General features: G+C 40.8%; 2 protein-coding genes across 3 annotated transcripts in view; both read right to left on the reverse strand.

Annotated features, from left to right (window-relative positions):
• LOC307026763 (HEAT repeat-containing protein 5A-like) overlaps positions 1-11,322 on the reverse strand; it is a gene marked incomplete at its 3' end in the record, with an annotated part of 29,561 nt that extends 18,239 nt beyond the window's left edge. The window contains 8 exon segments of the mRNA XM_079694892.1: positions 994-1,243; positions 2,654-2,814; positions 4,261-4,432; positions 6,071-6,220; positions 6,637-6,745; positions 7,081-7,292; positions 7,906-8,120; positions 11,186-11,322. Of these exon segments, the coding sequence (XP_079551018.1) occupies positions 994-1,243; positions 2,654-2,814; positions 4,261-4,432; positions 6,071-6,220; positions 6,637-6,745; positions 7,081-7,292; positions 7,906-8,034 (1,183 nt within the window).
• Positions 11,323-14,222: 2,900 nt separating this feature from the next.
• LOC307026766 (tripartite motif-containing protein 16-like) lies at positions 14,223-17,517 on the reverse strand. Of its 2 annotated transcripts, XM_079694895.1 has the most exons (4): positions 17,273-17,517; positions 17,005-17,073; positions 16,419-16,497; positions 14,223-16,336 (listed from the first exon to the last, which is right to left on the reverse strand). In XM_079694895.1, exons 1-4 carry the CDS (start codon positions 17,310-17,312, stop codon positions 14,614-14,616), a joined length of 1,911 nt encoding a protein of 636 aa, XP_079551021.1. In that variant the 5' UTR covers positions 17,313-17,517; the 3' UTR covers positions 14,223-14,613. The 2 variants fall into 2 exon arrangements, with proteins under 2 accessions (XP_079551021.1, XP_079551022.1); XM_079694896.1 differs by having other exon boundaries at positions 16,419-17,073; positions 17,406-17,430.

Genomic DNA, 17,517 nt, shown 5'->3' on the forward strand with positions numbered 1-17,517 from the left:
ATTTGAATACTTTATTTGGTTCCACACATTACATTATATATCAAATACATCGGGGCTAAGCAGCACAGAACACTTAAGGGTACACATAGCATCTCCTTCTCCACACTAGAGGTGTCAATAAAAGCTGAGACAGAGAAATATTTGTTTGGCTTTTCTCTTTGACATTCCAGCAACTCTCAGACCAATCATGGTGCTTTTATATACATGGCCAAGACTTCCGAATATGAGTATACGATATCTATTCTTGTACCCAAAGCTGGTTATCACATCGAGCAGTGGTTGGTATTTGATACTTGTCCTGGAAAGCCTGGTCGTCCATGTACAGGTCAAAGGCACAGCCTACTTCTAAGGTTAGCACCTCCTTGTGATTGGTGTCAACTAAAACAACATCAGGTGTATTTGGGATGTTAGCAAAGACATCATTGGTAAAACCAAACCATTCTGGTAACACTCTAGTGCAGGGGTCTCAAACTCAAGGCCCGGGGGCCAAATCCGGCCCGCGACTTCATTTTATGTGGCCCCACAAGAGCTTGCAAAGAATATAATACGTTTATTATACGATTACATGCCACTTTACAGAAGCAGGTTGCCCATAAGCTACATGTCCCACAATGCATCTCGTTTTGTGACATGCACACTGAAGAGACTTGCAATTATTTGCCCTGGACTTCTGCTTTCAGGCGTAGTTAATTACTAAGCAATTATCCTATCCGATAATAATCCAATTCAGAGGCAATAATTTAATACATTATTTTATATATAAATTATATATTTATATAGTTACAACCGGCCCTTTGAGTGCAACCTTTATGCGAATGTGGCCCGTGATGAAATTGAGTTTTATAGTGTTGCATTGCTGGAGGAGCCTGTGACCTCAGACTTTCATGTACATATCTACACTGTAGCTATGTACACATGAGAATAAAAGCCTTGAATCTTGAAGTCATTCAATCTGAACGTCATGTCTGAGAGTCTTTCCGGCTCTCTGCTCACCGATGGCTTGTTTCTGTGCCGCCACAGCGAGGCACAGCTGTATGGCGGCGTTAGTTTGAGCCTTTTCCCCCAGCAGAGACCCCAGGGTGCTCCTCAGGATGAAGGAGATGCAGCAGTGCGTCACCACAGCATCGCCTGCCGTCTGCGTGGCTTTGCCGTGCGACGCCAGCTCCATCAGCAGCGACAGGAAGGCGGGGAAGTTCGCCTCCAACCAGGAGCCTCCGAGGGTGGAGACGAAGACAACGCAGGCCTGAGGAAGACGACGAAGAGGAGAAGTGATGATGAAGAGACCGCACACATAGAGACTATGCAAAACATGTGGACTGTTGAGAAAATCCTGAATGTCCTCTTCCAATATATGGAGAGAGACATATGACAAGCATGCTCATTTCTGACGTGGAGCTAATATTATATATATATATTCCTCCATCTAGTGACTGTGGAACTCCCTCTCTTGGATATCAGCATTTGAAGGACACTGTTCAGGAACTAGTTGATGCTCTGTATGTGATGACTACTTCCATTCTGGAGAGGATCACAGATACATGGATCCTGAGATTCAAGCTCAAGCCGGGGACTAGTGATTATTAACATTTTTTAGAAAAAGTCAGAATTTTGAGAAAAAGTCAATTTTTGGGGGGGGAAAAGTAAGAATTCTCAGGTAAAAGTAAGAATTTTGAGATTTTGAAAAAAAGTAAGAATTTTAAGAAAAAGTAAGAATTTTGAGTTTTTGAGAAAAAATAAGAATTTTGAGATTTTGAGAAAAAGTACGATTTTTGAGTTTTTGAGGAAAGGTAAGAATTTTAAGAAAAAGTAAGAATTTTGAGATTTTGAGAAAAGGTAAGAATTTTGAGATTTTGAGAAAAAGTAAGAATTTTGAGAAAAATTCAGAATTTTGAGTTTTGGAGGAAAAAGTAAGAATTTTGAGAGAAATTCAGAAATTTTGAGAAAAAATAAGAATTTTGAGAAAAAGTAAGAATTTTTAGAAAAAGTAAGAATTTTAAGGAAAAGTAAGAATTTTGATTTTCTGAGAAAAGGTAAGGATTTTGAGATTTTGAGAAAAAGTAAGAATTTTGAGTTCTTGAGGAAAAAGTAAATATTTTAGATTTTGATAGAAAATGTCAGAATTTGGAGAAAATGTCAGAATTTTGAGAGTTTTGAGAAGGGTCAGGATTTTGAGATGTTGAGAAGAAAAAAAACTCTCTTTTGCTTTTTTGGCTTGAGCTTCAATCTCAGGATCATAAATACATGATCCTGAGATTGAAGCTCAAGCCGGTGACGAGTGATATTTTTCTGGACGATCATCAGTCGGGGCTCTGAGTCTGCGTCAGACGCCTCTTAACTCTCTGTGCATACTGTTACATATGGTCTGTTAACTGTGTGTGTTGATACACAGCTTGGTGAAATACTCAATTCTGATTGGTCAATTTCTGACATTTGCAAGGTTATTAATATTTGATAACACACTGATGCTAAGCAAAATAATGACCGAGGAAGTAGTGAGGGTTTTGTTTTGGTTTGTTTTGGTGTTTAGTTCTTCACATTTACTCTGAGTTTAAGAGTCCTCTTGTTGTTATATTTGTTTGCTGAACCCAGCACACGTTTGTTTCTCCTTTAAAGCTGCTAAATCTACTTCCCTAAATTCCCCCCCCCCCCCCACCTGTGTGACCCCGATGCGGATGTCCTTGCTGACGGAGCTGGTTCCCTTCAGCATGTCTCCGCTGGCTCGTAGGAACCCGGCGCCCCCGCGCAGGAACCCCCCCGACAACAGATCCATCACCTCCTCCAGGGAGCTGCGACCCCGCCCACTCTGCCTGGGAACTGCTGGGGGACAAGATCAGATCAAAAAGAGAAAGAAAGGAGGTCAAACATCAGTCGGTTAAGTTAACAGTAAATCGTAAACTATCACATTACATTTCTTATCTCTCCTGATTTTTTTCTGCGTTTTGAAACATTATATTCCAGGGTATTTCCCTTCAGTTTTATTGGAAGATATTTGTGATTTTTTTAGATTTGACAGTGATGCAAATAGGACTACGAAGAAAACAGAAATCATAAATCATTTAGCACTTTTCACACTTGACGAGGCTGCTTGTAAATGGTGAAATATCCAAAACATTTCATATAAAATGTAATGCTGTCAAAATTATCGCGTAAACGGTGGTAATTATTTTATGAATTAATTGCGTTAAAATATTTAACGCATTTAACGCATGTGCAGAATGGCCCGCCCCGTACATCCCACCATTAGCAGCGCTGGGGTGGGCTACAGCCATACCAAGAAATGGCTTAGCCCCACCTTAGCCCCACCATGAACAATGATGTTAAAGTGAGCAAAATAAAGTCCACCAACTCGCGCGGAGTAAATCACACAGACAGCAGTTAGTCAGATTGATTTCAGTAGCCACTTGTCTGGAAATACCGAAGACCAGAAACGGTTTTGAACACTTTTGGCACGTAGTGATCGTCTTCTCAATAGAACATCTTTGATAATGTCTTCTGGCCAATCAGAATCAAGATAACGGCGTGGTGTTGTTGCAGGAAGTCCTGACGGAGAATACTTTTGCTGTCGTACATCTCTATATACATCGATACAACATTACGTGTTGATAGAAATCAACACGTAATGAAATAAGACCCCACGGTTTGATGATTGATAGGTGTGTGGGCTGTCTTTCATTTTGACTCACAGAACAATGTTATAATAAACATACTGTGTGTTAAATGGATATATCCGCCTTCTTTCATTTATCTTTCCATTCCCACAACAATACATAAAGAAATGGCATATTTTGGACATAGTTCGAATGGTGATTAATCTGATTAATTCATTTTTAAGTTGTGATTAATCTGATTAATTAATTTTTAAGCTGTGATTAATCTGATTACAATTTTTCATCGTTTGACAGCCCTAATAAAATGTATATTTCTTTTATATATAAATGTATAATATTAGTCTTTACCTGGTTAAATAAAGGTTATATATAATATTAGATGCCATCAAGCAGACACTTTAATCCTAAGTGACTTGAATACACTTTAGTATCAAAGTAACGCCTATGGGAGCAAGTTAAGTTTAAGTATCTTATCTAAGGAATCCAAGACATGTTGGCTGAAGTAGATTGAAGTGCTGACCATCAGACCACCTGATTGGTAGACGCCCATTCACCCCCGTGAACCAAAGCCACCCAAATTAAAAACGTCTGTGTTTATCTCTGCGTTAGATTAGTTTCCCCCTCAGAGCATCCGTGACCCCTCCTCTCGTACCGGTGGGCTGTCGCGGCTCCACAGCAGCAGCCAGCAGCGTCCCCAGCAGTTTGGAGACGGACACCCTGACGCTGTAGTTGGATCCTTCGAAGGCTCTGAAGCAAAGCGTGGCCACGTTCTCCAGCTCGCTCGTCCACAGGAACACCGCCTCCCTCTGCAGCTCCATCAGACACTGAGAGGACGACACTCAGAGAGTTAGAGAGACACACACTCTGCAGCCAGAGGTGGAGGACAAATACTTTGTTACTGTCCTTACTGTAAGTACATTTTTCTGGTATCAGTACTTTACTCCACTACTTATTTTTCTGACAACTTTTTACTTTGACTTCTTACTTTTCTAACACAAATACCTGTACTTTCTACTTCTTACATGTTGAACTCAAATACCTGTACTTTCTACTTCTTACATGTTGAACTCAAATACCTGTACTTTCTACTTCTTACATGTTGAACTCAAATACCTGTACTTTCTACTTCTTACATGTTGAACTCAAATACCTGTACTTTCTACTTCTTACATGTTGAACTCAAATACCTGTACTTTCTACTTCTTACATGTTGAACACAAATACCTGTACTTTCTACTTCTTACATGTTGAACACAAATATCTGTACTTTCTACTTCTCACATGTTGAACTCAAATACCTGTACTTTCTACTTCTTACATGTTGAACACAAATATCTGTACTTTCTACTTCTCACATGTTGAACTCAAATACCTGTACTTTCTACTTCTTACATGTTGAACTCAAATACCTGTACTTTCTACTTCTTACATGTTGAACACAAATACCTGTACTTTCTACTTCTTACATGTTGAACTCAAATACCTGTACTTTCTACTTCTTACATGTTGAACACAAATACCTGTACTTTCTACTTCTTACATGTTGAACACAAATATCTGTACTTTCTACTTCTTACATGTTGAACACAAATACCTGTACTTTGTACTTCTCTCATTTTCCAAACAGGCTGGTTCCTTTAGTCTGAATGTGTGTTTGGTGGCGTGATCATTATTATTTAGAGTCATTGCGTGCCTATTGATTTGAACACGATCCGTGTATCCATCATTTCCTGGTCTTCTCTAAAGAAGAGGGACCAATGAAAACGTTGTCATGTTGCCGTTGGTCACCATGGAAACATTCATTTGCTAACAATGACATTATTGTTCTATTAATATAAAGGGAGGTCAGGTACTCTTTAAAACAGCTGCTAGTTATGGGTACTTTTTACTGAAGTACATTTCAAAGCCTCTTTACTTTGACTTGAGTAAAGAAGTTTAGTCAGTACTTCTACTTTTACCATACACGAGTATCTGTACTTCTACTTGAGGAAAGGATGTGTGTACTTTTGCCCTCTCTGTCTGGAGCTCTAGCGTCACAGAAACAAACAGCTGAGTGTACTTCTTATTTATTTACTTAGTTTGTACAATACAAACTCGTGCTTTTACACAGTATGAATAAAACAAGACAAAGAAAAATTTTTTATCGTATGCCTACAGAACCAAGTGGGTTTTTTTACGTAAAGGAAATAAAAAATAATTATAATAAATATATTCAGAATAATAAATAGAAAAGAAAAGCCTTAAATAGAAAAAATTACAAAAACATTTAGTTTTTTGCATGTGAAGAAAAAACTAAAATAATAATAAAAATAATCCAATAAATTGAAAATAAATGTATTTTATCAAGGGGGATTTTTATAGAAATCAATAAACACTAATCTAAATTGAGAATTTGGAAGATAATGATCAGCAGCGATGTGACGATCAGCTGTTAGGAGGCGGTGTATATCGTTTGCTGTTACCTTTGCAGCGGCGCAGCGTACGGCCATGGATCGGTCCGTCAGACACGTCCTCGCCGCCTTGTAGACGTCACGATGACACGGCACGGCGCTGACGCCCAGACCCTGAAGGATCTTCTCCAAACTCAACATGATCTCATACCGACCCTGAGACTGAGGGAGGAAGAGGAGGAACGTTACCACGCGTGTTTTAATGTAATCAATACACAGCTAAACATTTCAGACATCTGATCAGAATACACATCGTATCAAACATTCAATATTATTGACACTGAAAACTCATTTGATAACTCAGAGATGTTTTTAATCTCAGTGGAGCTAAACACAAATAATAATTTTAAAAAGAAGCGCAGGGTGAATTACTCCTACTGTAATTTCTCACATGGTAAATTCAGTACAATGTTCTAATTCCTAGCGGGGGGGATTATGTGCTTTAATCCATTGAAAGTCTTTTAACATCTGTGCATGAAGATGAGAGCTTGTGGGTGGAAAAGTGAAACACACACGTACTCTGGTTTTTAATTTAATTAAAGAACAAATATAAAAAAACTAGGGAGATAAAAATGAACCTCTGCGTTCTTCATGGCCTTCAGCAGGTTGGTCAGAGTTTCTTTAAAAGTGCCGATCAGCATCCGACCCAGCTGCTCAAACAGAGCACCGAGACACGCGATGGCTGCCCTGAAACACACACACACACACACACACACACACACACACACACACACACACACACACACACACACACACACACACACACACACACACACACACACACACACACACACACACACACACACACACACACACACACACACACACACACACACACACACACACACACACACACACACACACACACACACACACACACACACACACACACACACACACACACACACACACACACACACACACACACACACACACACACACACACGTTCAACTTCATGTAAAGAAAACTTTTATTTGTTTGACATTTCCCTCCCATCTTTTCTGTGTGCATCGTGACTTACAGTCGGGTCGGGAGTCCCGACGGAGAGTCGTCTCTGCTGCGTATGATGTCATTGCACCTGTCCACAAACAGGCAAGCAGAAATGGGGTCTCCCAGGCGGTAAAGCAGGGCCAAGCAGTGGGCTAGCAGCCAGCGGGTCGGCGGGCCGGGAGAGCCAATCAGAACGCCCGAGAGCTGGTCGAGCAGACGCCGCTGGTTGTGTTTGAGGTCGGTCTGAAACGAAGAAACATATTCTGATGTTTTTAATTCTGTCAACACTTTTAGGTTTTTGACCTCTTTAAATCATGTGAGTCTAATTTAAAGAGTCCTCTCCTGCTGATGTTCAGGTGTATATCAGTATGTAGTGTCTCTACTTTAAAGAGTCCTCTCCTGCTGATGTTCAGGTGTATATCAGTATTTAGTGTCTCTACTTTAAAGAGTCCTCTCCTGCTGATGTTCAGGTGTATATCAGTATGTAGTGTCTCTACTTTAAAGAGTCCTCTCTTGCTGATGTTCAGGTGTATATCAGTATGTAGTGTCTCTACTTTAAAGAGTCCTCTCCTGCTGATGTTCAGGTGTATATCAGTATGTAGTGTCTCTATTGTGTTGTGATTGGTCAACCGCTTAGAGATTTCCCATTTCTCATGTACAATGTGTTGGAGCGCCAGCCAATAGAAGCGTGAGTGTTACATAGTGATGTCATCATGTTACAGAAGTAAACAAAGCCGTTGCAGACCATTTACATGCACACAAACCTATAGAACACATTACAGGAAAGGGAAAACCCCTTAAAGCATAATAAGGCCCCTTCGATGAAATGATCAGTCTGATCTCGCTCAGTACTCACCCGGTCGGTGGCAGGAAGCAGCTTCTTCAGGTGGTTCAGCCACTCAAAGATGAACTCCGCCCTCTGATGTTCGGCCAGCTGACTGAACGCCTCCTCGTTCAGCAGGAGGCTGTGAGCTCGCTCCATCATTAACCTCCTCCTCTTCCTCCTCCTCTTCCTCCTCTCCTTTCAGTGAGGGTGATCTCTTCTGTCCTGCTCCGACATCCTCCCAAATCCTGTCAGACACAAAGAGAAGTGGGAATAAATAGACTGATTCCTTACAGCAGCTTCTGAAAGGCTGGTGTGTTATTTAACATCAACCAAAACAAAACATATGAATACATCACCTTGGACTAGGATTTAAAAAAAGCTGTGATTTCTCCTTTTCAGAACAAATGTCCAGCAGGGAATAATAGGAAAACTAATCAAAAATGAAAGTAATCTTTATACGCAGCCATACACTTATTTGCTGCCCATTTTCGCGATTGTATATTATATATTTTAAAGGTGTTGTGATTGCTGTCATTAACTCTTAAACTGTTTTTTGGATGAGCCAAAGACACATTTAGATAATGTCTCTCGGGCGTGACAAACTTTTTAAGAACCCTAAAAGAATTCTGGTTTCTAGAGACTGACTAAATGTGACTTTTAAATCAAAGTTGACTTCCACAATTCGTTGGATTTCCCCCTTTAAGTGTTCCATGTTGTGCTGTGTTCATGTGCGTCTGAAAACTAGGTTTTTTAACGTGTCGTACGGTGGGAAAAAACCCGACCTTGAAGACAAACACTGAACCAAATAAAGAACTGCGAGCTCCGCTGAGAGACTCAAGTGTTTCAGCAGAACTGTTGAGTCTTTGTGTCCCATTGAGAACTGACAGAGCGGATCCGCACGGGAAGAAGAGACGCTGGGAGAATATCTGAGACAGAGCAGAGCTCATACATTATTCAACGATACAACTCTGTCTCCCACACACACACACACACACACACACACACACACACACACACACACACACACACACACACACACACACACACACACACACACACACACACACACACACACACACACACACACACACACACACACACACACACACACACACACACACACACACACACACACACACACACCACTAAGATGCAGGACGAATCTAAAAATAACCGTCTGTCAAAAGAAGAACACACTCTGATTCAAACAGAAACGGTACTGCAGAAGAAGAACACATCATCCACGCCTACAAGCATCCCAGTGCAGTGTGTGTGTGTGTGTGTGTGTGTGTGTGTGTGTGTGTGTGTGTGTGTATTTGTATGCATGTAATCATAGTCAGTGAATAGCTGGAGTTTATTTTCTCTACAATACCATTAACAACTTTTAACTTTATTTTTGAACTGAGAAATTACTTTTCGCTTGCTATTTCTTTACTTTACACAGGAGTATACAACACCCGGCTCTACCTATTTGCTTATTGAATTACCAGAAGACATTAAATGACTTATAATTATTGAGAAATGAAATGACTTATATCAAGATAGAAGATGTTCTACTGACAAGAATCCAAAAATATGCAGTTTTATAATATATAAAAACAGAGACATAAATGTAATGTTGAATTCCTGTCACCATGCTTATAAGAGTCGGTTACATACCAGAGCCACAGCCTCACCCATCTCATGTTAACATACTAATGATCCCTGGGTCTGGGAACAACAGAGGAAAGGTGTTGGATAACCTTAATCAACTCGGCACCACTTTACAATAAGGCTCTCTTTTGGCAGTTATAAATGTTAGTGACTCATAAATATTTCCAGACTCCGGCCTTCACTCTCTGACTCAGAGGCAGAAACACTCGTACAGCCTTCATTACATCCCGTCTGGACTACTGCAACGGAGTCCTGTCCGGGGTTCCCAGCAAAACCCTGGATAGGCTCCAATACGTCCAGAACTCTGCAGCCAGGCTTCTCACCCGCACCAAGCCATGGCAACACATCACCCCCACCCTCATCCACCTCCACTGGCTGCCTGTCAAGTCCTGGATTCAATACAAAACACTCCTCCTCACGTACAAGTCCCTCCATTCCCTCGCCCCCCAGTACTTATTGGACCTCCTCCATCCCTACACCCCAGTGTTGCGGCCCCCACCCTTGGAATGCACTGCCTCCCTGGACATCTTCAAATCATCATTAAAAACACAGCTGTTCACCCCGGCCTTCGTGCCCTAGCCCTTTCTTGGTCCCCCGGCTTCCTTTCTTTTTTGTTTGCCCTTTGATTGTCTGTTTGTCCATCATGTACAGCGACCTTGGGTCCCTTGAAAGGCGCTATATAAATATCATTTATTATTATTATTATTATTATTATAAATAAATGGTCATAAAGTGATGCCAAGAAACATCAAGATGGAAGAGGGGGAATCAACTCAGTGAACAACGGATACCAAGGATGCTGGCTGATGAAGAACATGAAGTAAGCTATGTAGCCAATATAAGGCTTAGTCATCTTGCCAAATAGTGAGCCTGTGCTGATGTATGAAAACTATGTAGGAACTGATTTATAAATGGTTCTTAATGATTCATAAATTGTTTACCACATAATTAAAAGCCTAATTATAAATAACCTTATTGTAAAGTGGTACGCTCAACTCTAACTCAAGGGTTTATTGTCAAATAGCTACAGCTACAGTCTAGTCATGAACATCTGAAGTCTCCTTCAACAATGCAACATATATATATATATATATATATATATGACATAAAACAATAACATTAGTGCAAGAAGAAACAAAAGAAATAAAAGAGTGCAAAGGAATGTTGAAAGTGACAAAGTAATTCAGGAGAAGACCACACACTTGTGAAATAAATACTGTAGAAGAATAAAATACTGATTCTTGTAGTTATAACAATAAACATCAGTAGATTATCTGAGTTAGGAAACTGTAGTGTTAGAGGAGAAACATAGCTTTTTGTCTGCTATGCAATGATTAGCCTGTCATTTTGTAGCTTTGTTTTATATCACATTAAATACCAGGAATAATACAAACAGTCTACTCTTTTACAGACATATAAAAGACATATAACGCATCACTTATAAGTGATATGTGTTCTTAAGTATACCAACAGTTGATATAAAACCACAAACTGTCCCTTGTCATCTCACAAACAACAACAAAACAGCTTCTTCATTCATGTTTTTTAATACACAAACAGCATTTAACAAGCTTCGCTGATAGCATTGGGTGGCTAACCGGGTTAGCTAACGAGCAAAAGTTTAGAAACAACGCGAAATTATAATGAGACTGTTTACCTGTTAGTGTCCGTTAAAAGCCCTTTAATCCAAACAGAAGAGTGTCGGTTGAAAAACAAACAAGCAGGGAGTTTATTTCTGTTTATTTTGATGCTCTTAATGTCGCCAAGCAGCTCAACCGACCCGCCGCTGACTGGACCAACTGTCAAGCTAGCGGAACTCACAACATACTACATCCGGTTACTTAATTTTTTCAGGCTTCTCTCTGCACTTTTTCCCCTAAAAATGAATTGTAATCAATACTTTTAGATGTAAATGGTTTATTGTATCATTACTATGGGTCTCTGAAACAAACAGACTTTTACCAAACTGTTATCAGAACTTTAGCAGACTGTTGTCAGACATTTAGCACTCTTTCAGCACTCTTTTCCCCGCTGAAACGACTTTAAATCATCAGTGTCACTATTGTGGGGATGTAGGAATTTGCATGTGCCTGGCGTGGAGCCCCCTTGCACTTTAAATCAATTTATTTGCCTTTTTTTAATTGTGTTTTCTACTGTTAATGCGCTATGCGCCCCGTAGAGCCCTCCTGTGGCGAAAACTGAAACTGCACCTAAATACTACACACGGTTACCTTTCTTTCAAAAATAAAAGCCACTTGTTCAGCATTGAATTATTTGTGGCATACCAGAGTAGATTACACATTTTGTTAGCATATTTAAATACTCAAACACGTAAAAGGGTCAAACAAGAAATAAAGACACCCTTTAGGCCCTGTTAAAGCACCGTAAATCAGCACAACATATATATATATTTAGGGAATTCAGTCCATGAGGAATTAGATATTTAGCAAATGTGTTATTCCTTAGTCATCCGTTGAAATGGGGCTCAATCTTGAAACAAGAACACCTAAGAATTAAGTGCAGTTTACCCCAAATAAATCAAGTAGTAGCTTGAATCAAGGTCAAATTCAGATTAATTCACACTGTGGTACAGTCTCAATATCACTCCCTTACTAAATCAATTATTCAATTATTTTCCTAGCTTCTCCATCACTTTATTCTTAAAACACGTTTTCATTTCAGTTGTTTAGTGTAGTATTGTGTTGCTTCGCGAATTGTGAGCTTTTATTGTTTAGGATTTTCCCTTCCGGTCTCCTGCTTTCTCGACATCTCACTGTAGCACCAAGTCGATAACAGAATCATCGAGCGCCTTCACGGCTCACAACAAACAGAAGGGCGGGTTTTCCCTTTATTTAGTCTCCTAGGCAAAACACGTATACCATGGGTGTTTCTCAATGTCGAGGATGATGGACGATGGATGAAGACTGTCCACACCAACGGAGATATGACATCTTATTGAACTTTGGCCACAAGACACAGATGTGCACTTACTGTGAATGAAGGTCCTTGTTGTGTTTGTGATATATAATATGCAACATAATGGTTCACTTTATTAACAAAGAAACAATGCATTATTCATACACTTTGACAGTAGCCTACATCTCCCCTTTGAAGCCAGTCTCCTTAACTGTTGCTGAACATCAGACAGTGCAGCCTCTAAGTTATAGAAAAGTGCTGAATGTTTCAAATGTAGCTTAGTCATTTAGCATCATGGTACAAGGCTTTACTGGAGCAACATTAAGAAAGTCACAAGAGTCAGTCTGGATTGCAGAGGTTTTTTACACGAGGCACATCATTTCTCTTTATTCTGAGAAACATAATCTAATTTTAAAGATTATTTTTGTTAAACCTATTCAGCAATTGTTGGTCAGCAAGATCTCCTAAATCAGAGCTGTGGTCTGTTCCTATTCAGTTTCATAGAAAGGCCTTGTGGCAGTCATTTGACTATTCCCCTGTACGTTATGCCCACACATCAAAACACATCTCTGCTCACTGTTATCAGAGCATTCGTATTGTACTATCTTCCTGATTTTGTTGTATATATAGTCTATATTTGTGTTCAAGTGCATGTTTAGAGCTTTAGTAAAGTGAATTTTCAGAAGGAAATACTTGTGTGCTTCGGAGCTACATGCTGTAATGTAAAAGTACTTGTTGTGCCTTGTGGCCACTGGAGGGCAGCAGAGGAGCAAGTCAGTGCGACGATCAGTTGTGAATGAAAAGAAACATGAGACACAAAGCAACAAGTCTCCCTGCCTGAAATGAATACAGTATGTTTTATACGATGTATCCACACAAGCTTATGGTCTGTTTTGTCTAATGTTCATCTTCATTTTGCACAAGCTGGGAATTATTTGTGATAATGTGGTGTCTCAATGAAATGTTTACAAAGCTTTAGTGTGATCGGCAGCTTGGCCTTCACGTGCTAGAAAGCATTTTAAAAACAGACCATTATCCCGACCGACCGACATCTTCTGGAGATTGTAAAGAACATTTGTTTTGGTCTGGCAATGTTTAGCACTGCCAACGTTTGATTTAATATCATTTACTCCTTGTCAAAAATGTAGAGAAGGTTTAGTGCGACATCTCCAGGTGAGCAGGTAGTCTGCTTCTGCTTATGTTAAGGTGTGGTTGTGTTTAGTGTTGCAGAGTTCAGTTGACAAATCATATATTAGGCCAACAGTGAAAACACCCTCTCTGATGCATATGTGGTAACTGTGTATTGTTGACTAATGCAAACGGACCACACCGGGTTTAACATACATTTGTTGAAAACACCTCTTTTTATTGCATTTTAATAATTTAAATAAGTTTTTTTAATATGTTTTATGGGGAAATTAGCATATTTCTTTAATACCTTCTAGATCATGTGACCTAATGACTCAAAATCAGTGCTGGATAAAATAACTAAACTTGCTGCATAGGACACACCTCTTTTTGTTGCATTTTAATAATTTCAATTCCTTTCCTGCTACATCTTAGCAAGAGATGCCTTTTTCATCTTGTTCAAGTACACCTTTTTCAGCTCTGGTTTCAACATCCTCCTGGTTTTACGGTTTAAAAAGTGTTGCAGCAGTTTTCATCACTCTCTGAAGAACAAGAAGAACATATATTTGACCTTTTATTACTTTACATTCGATGTTTAAGTTTTAAATGTACAAGAGATATTTTTATAATTAAAAAACAAAAGACTGAGATTTTCACTTTTGTCCTCTTATTTCTTTATTAAGTAAAACCCCAACATATTATTTTGTACAGACATGTGTTAATGTGGCACTCGTCTCACATCTTGAAAATAGAAACATCATTTATGACAAACTCAACCCGTTAGCTTTTCTTTTTTTATCACTTTTCTTTGAATGTGTTTTATTTCCTTCTTCAATTAGCCTCCATGGCTAAACCGACACGGGAAGGAGCGCCGCCTCAAGAAACTCCAACATCTACAGAACAACTCGTGAGAAGATGTTAAAGCACATCCCATAATGTTTGATTGACAGCTGATCTCTGTGCAGTGAAGACATGAACAATCAGCTCTGATGGACACACAGTGAGTTTAAGAAGTGGAACATTTCCTCAAATGACTTCAGGCTATTTCAGGTTACAAAACTCAGCTGTGTTTCCATGATAAACACAAAGCCAAACTCCAGCATGTAGCGGCTGAGTGAATGTGGTCTGCACTCTGTGGAGGAGAGTCATGGTTTCAGAGACGATGCTGTAGAAGGACAGAACACCTGCTCTGTGATCCAGGTACACTCCTACTCTGGAGGACAGAGGACCTGAGACGGGAGTGATGATTCTGTTGTAACGAAATGAATAACTGCTTTGATTATACTCTAAGGACCAAGATTTGTCATTGTTTCCAAATGCACATTCATCCCCCAACCCTGCTCTGCTGATATTCTTGTATGCGACTGCAACACGAACTCCTCTCCCTCTCCACTCCACCTCCCAGTAACAACGTCCAGTCAGACTCTCTCTACTCAGGACCTGAGACCGTGAAGTGAATCTGTCTGGGTGACTGGAATAAGACTGTTGTTGTCCCATGCGTGTTGCTTTTCTGCCCCCCTCAGATAATAACAGCTCTGTGTGTGCTGTGTTTGGATCCAGAGTGATCTCCTGTGAATATGTTAAGAACCCAGCTCTGGTGGTGGGCTCTGCTGCTGGCAGTAAAACATCCACTTCAGTCGGTGAGACGTTTGTCCATTCCTCTCTCAGGACGTCCTGTAGTTTGTCTCTGACTGCTGACAGGGCCTCCGTCACGTCCTCAAAGTATCTCAGAGGACGGATGTTGATGCTGGAGGAGTGTGTAGCTTCACTGAGGGCTGGCAGTGAGGAGGGGTAGCTGAGCAGAAAGTGGTTGTGGTCCTCTGTGTGAGACAGCAGCTTCAGCTCAGCGTCTCTCCTCTTCAGCTCAGAGATCTCCTGCTCCAGCTTCTCCTGGAGCTCTCTGACTCCACTCACTTCTCTCTCCTGCTGGGATCTGAGCTGCTGCTTCACATCAGAGCTTCTTTTCTCCATGAGACGGATCAGCTCAGTGAACATCTTCTCACTGCCCTCCACTGCTTTCTCAGCAGAGCCATTGACGGCCTCCACCTCCTGCTGAAGCAGCTTCACCTCCTTCTCTCCGTCCTGGATTCTCTGCTGGATGTTGAGTCGACTCCCCTCCAGCTCTCTCTGCCTCTCAGTCCTCTCTGCTGCAGCTGACACCGTGTCGTGGCCTTTGTGTTCGTCCACAGAGCAGATATAACAGATACTCTGCTGATCAGTGCGGCAGAACAGCTTCATCACCTCGTCGTGACGAGAGCAGATGTTCTCCTGGAGCTTCTTGGAGGGCTCCACCAGCTTGTGTTTCTCAAAGGCAGGTGATTCATAATGAAGCTGGAGGTGTTGGTCACAGTAAGATATAAGACACACGAGGCAGGACTTACAGGCTCTCAGTTTCCTCCCAGTGCAGACATCACAGGTCACGTCTCCAGCTCCAGCATAGCAGAGATCAGCAGGAGCAGCTTGGAGTCCAGTCTTCTTCAGCTGCTCCACTAAAGCTGCTAACATGGTGTTCTTCAGCAGGACAGGCCTCGGTGTGAAGCTCTGCCTGCACTGAGGGCAGCTGTGGATCTCCTTCTCATCCTCTCCGTCCCAGAAGCCTTTAATACACTTCATGCAGTAGCTGTGTCCACAGGGAATAGCCACCGGATCCTTCAGTAGATCCAGACAGATGGAACAAGAGAAGGTTTCCCGGTCCAGCTGAACTCCTTTCTGCGCCATTTCTCCTCTCAGTAGCAGGGAGTGTCTGAGTTTCACTTCCTGAGAACTGAAACTATGTGAGCTTTGATCTGAACAGCATGTGTGTGTGAGCAGTGAATGTGGCCTATCAGCTCTTGTGCTTTACCCACGTGTTGGTTACACACCCCTCCTCCTCGGTGTGGATCTGAAGGGGAGGAGCCAGGAAATACAGAGTGGAGCTGGCTGTGTCTGAGCAGGAAGAAGAGGGAGGGCTCATCAAACTCTGACTCGTTCCAGGAGGACGAGCGGACACTCTGAACTGTTTCCTCATTTACAAACGGAGCCTCGCTTACAACTTGCTCTCCATTTGAAAATAGTCTTTAGCTGTAAAGTATTTGTTTTAAATTCAGGCTTTCGTAGCACACGGCTCCACACTCAGGGTAGCAGTGATGTAAGAAGTACTCAGATATTCTACTAAAGCAAAAGTAGAAATACTACGGGGTAAAAATACTCTGTTAAAAGTAAAAGTACAAAAGCATTATGGGCTCAGAACAGTCTCATAAGACACACATGCACACAGAAGGATCCACACTTGTGTTTTTCAATGCACACACAAATGTGTTCCGTTTCAAATACATGTAAATAAAATCCAAATACAGAAAAAAGTTTTAAATGTGTATTTTTGAAAAAAAACGCAACATAATAGTTGCCAGCTCAAACACCAATTCGATATAACATTAAAAGACGGTTAAAAACCAGGCTTTCTTTGACAGAGTAATAGATCCTCCTGGCTCCATCCAGGAGGGGAAACGCTCATACTCAGCTCTATGGATTAAACACAAAACAGATGTTATAAATAATAATAAAAGATAGAAGAAAGTTAAAAAATGTCCATAGCCAGTTTCCCGGGTTGCTCGGCTGGTTATGAGCACTTCTACACTCTGCAAAACACGTACAAGCTGCTTAAAAACGATAACAACTTTGAGTAAAACACCATGTTAAAAACACATTGCTTGTAACAGACCTGGTCTCGTGATTTGAATGTATGAAGAGTTTCCCTCCATGATGGGGAAACGTATCTAATCCAAACTGAACTGAGACACTTCCATAGGCTCATTGAAAAGACCATAAAACCACCTTAAACCCGCGAGTCCTACCTTGAGGGAGATAACGGTGCGCGTGTAGCAAAGAGAAAGGTTTTCTGAAACTGCCAACTTTTATAAATTACATTCTACCGGTCACCGGTCATGTGATCACGTCACGTGACAA

This window comes from Notothenia rossii (assembly GCF_949606895.1).
Source record: "Notothenia rossii genome assembly, contig: scaffold_245, whole genome shotgun sequence".
Classification (NCBI taxonomy): domain Eukaryota; kingdom Metazoa; phylum Chordata; class Actinopteri; order Perciformes; family Nototheniidae; genus Notothenia; species Notothenia rossii.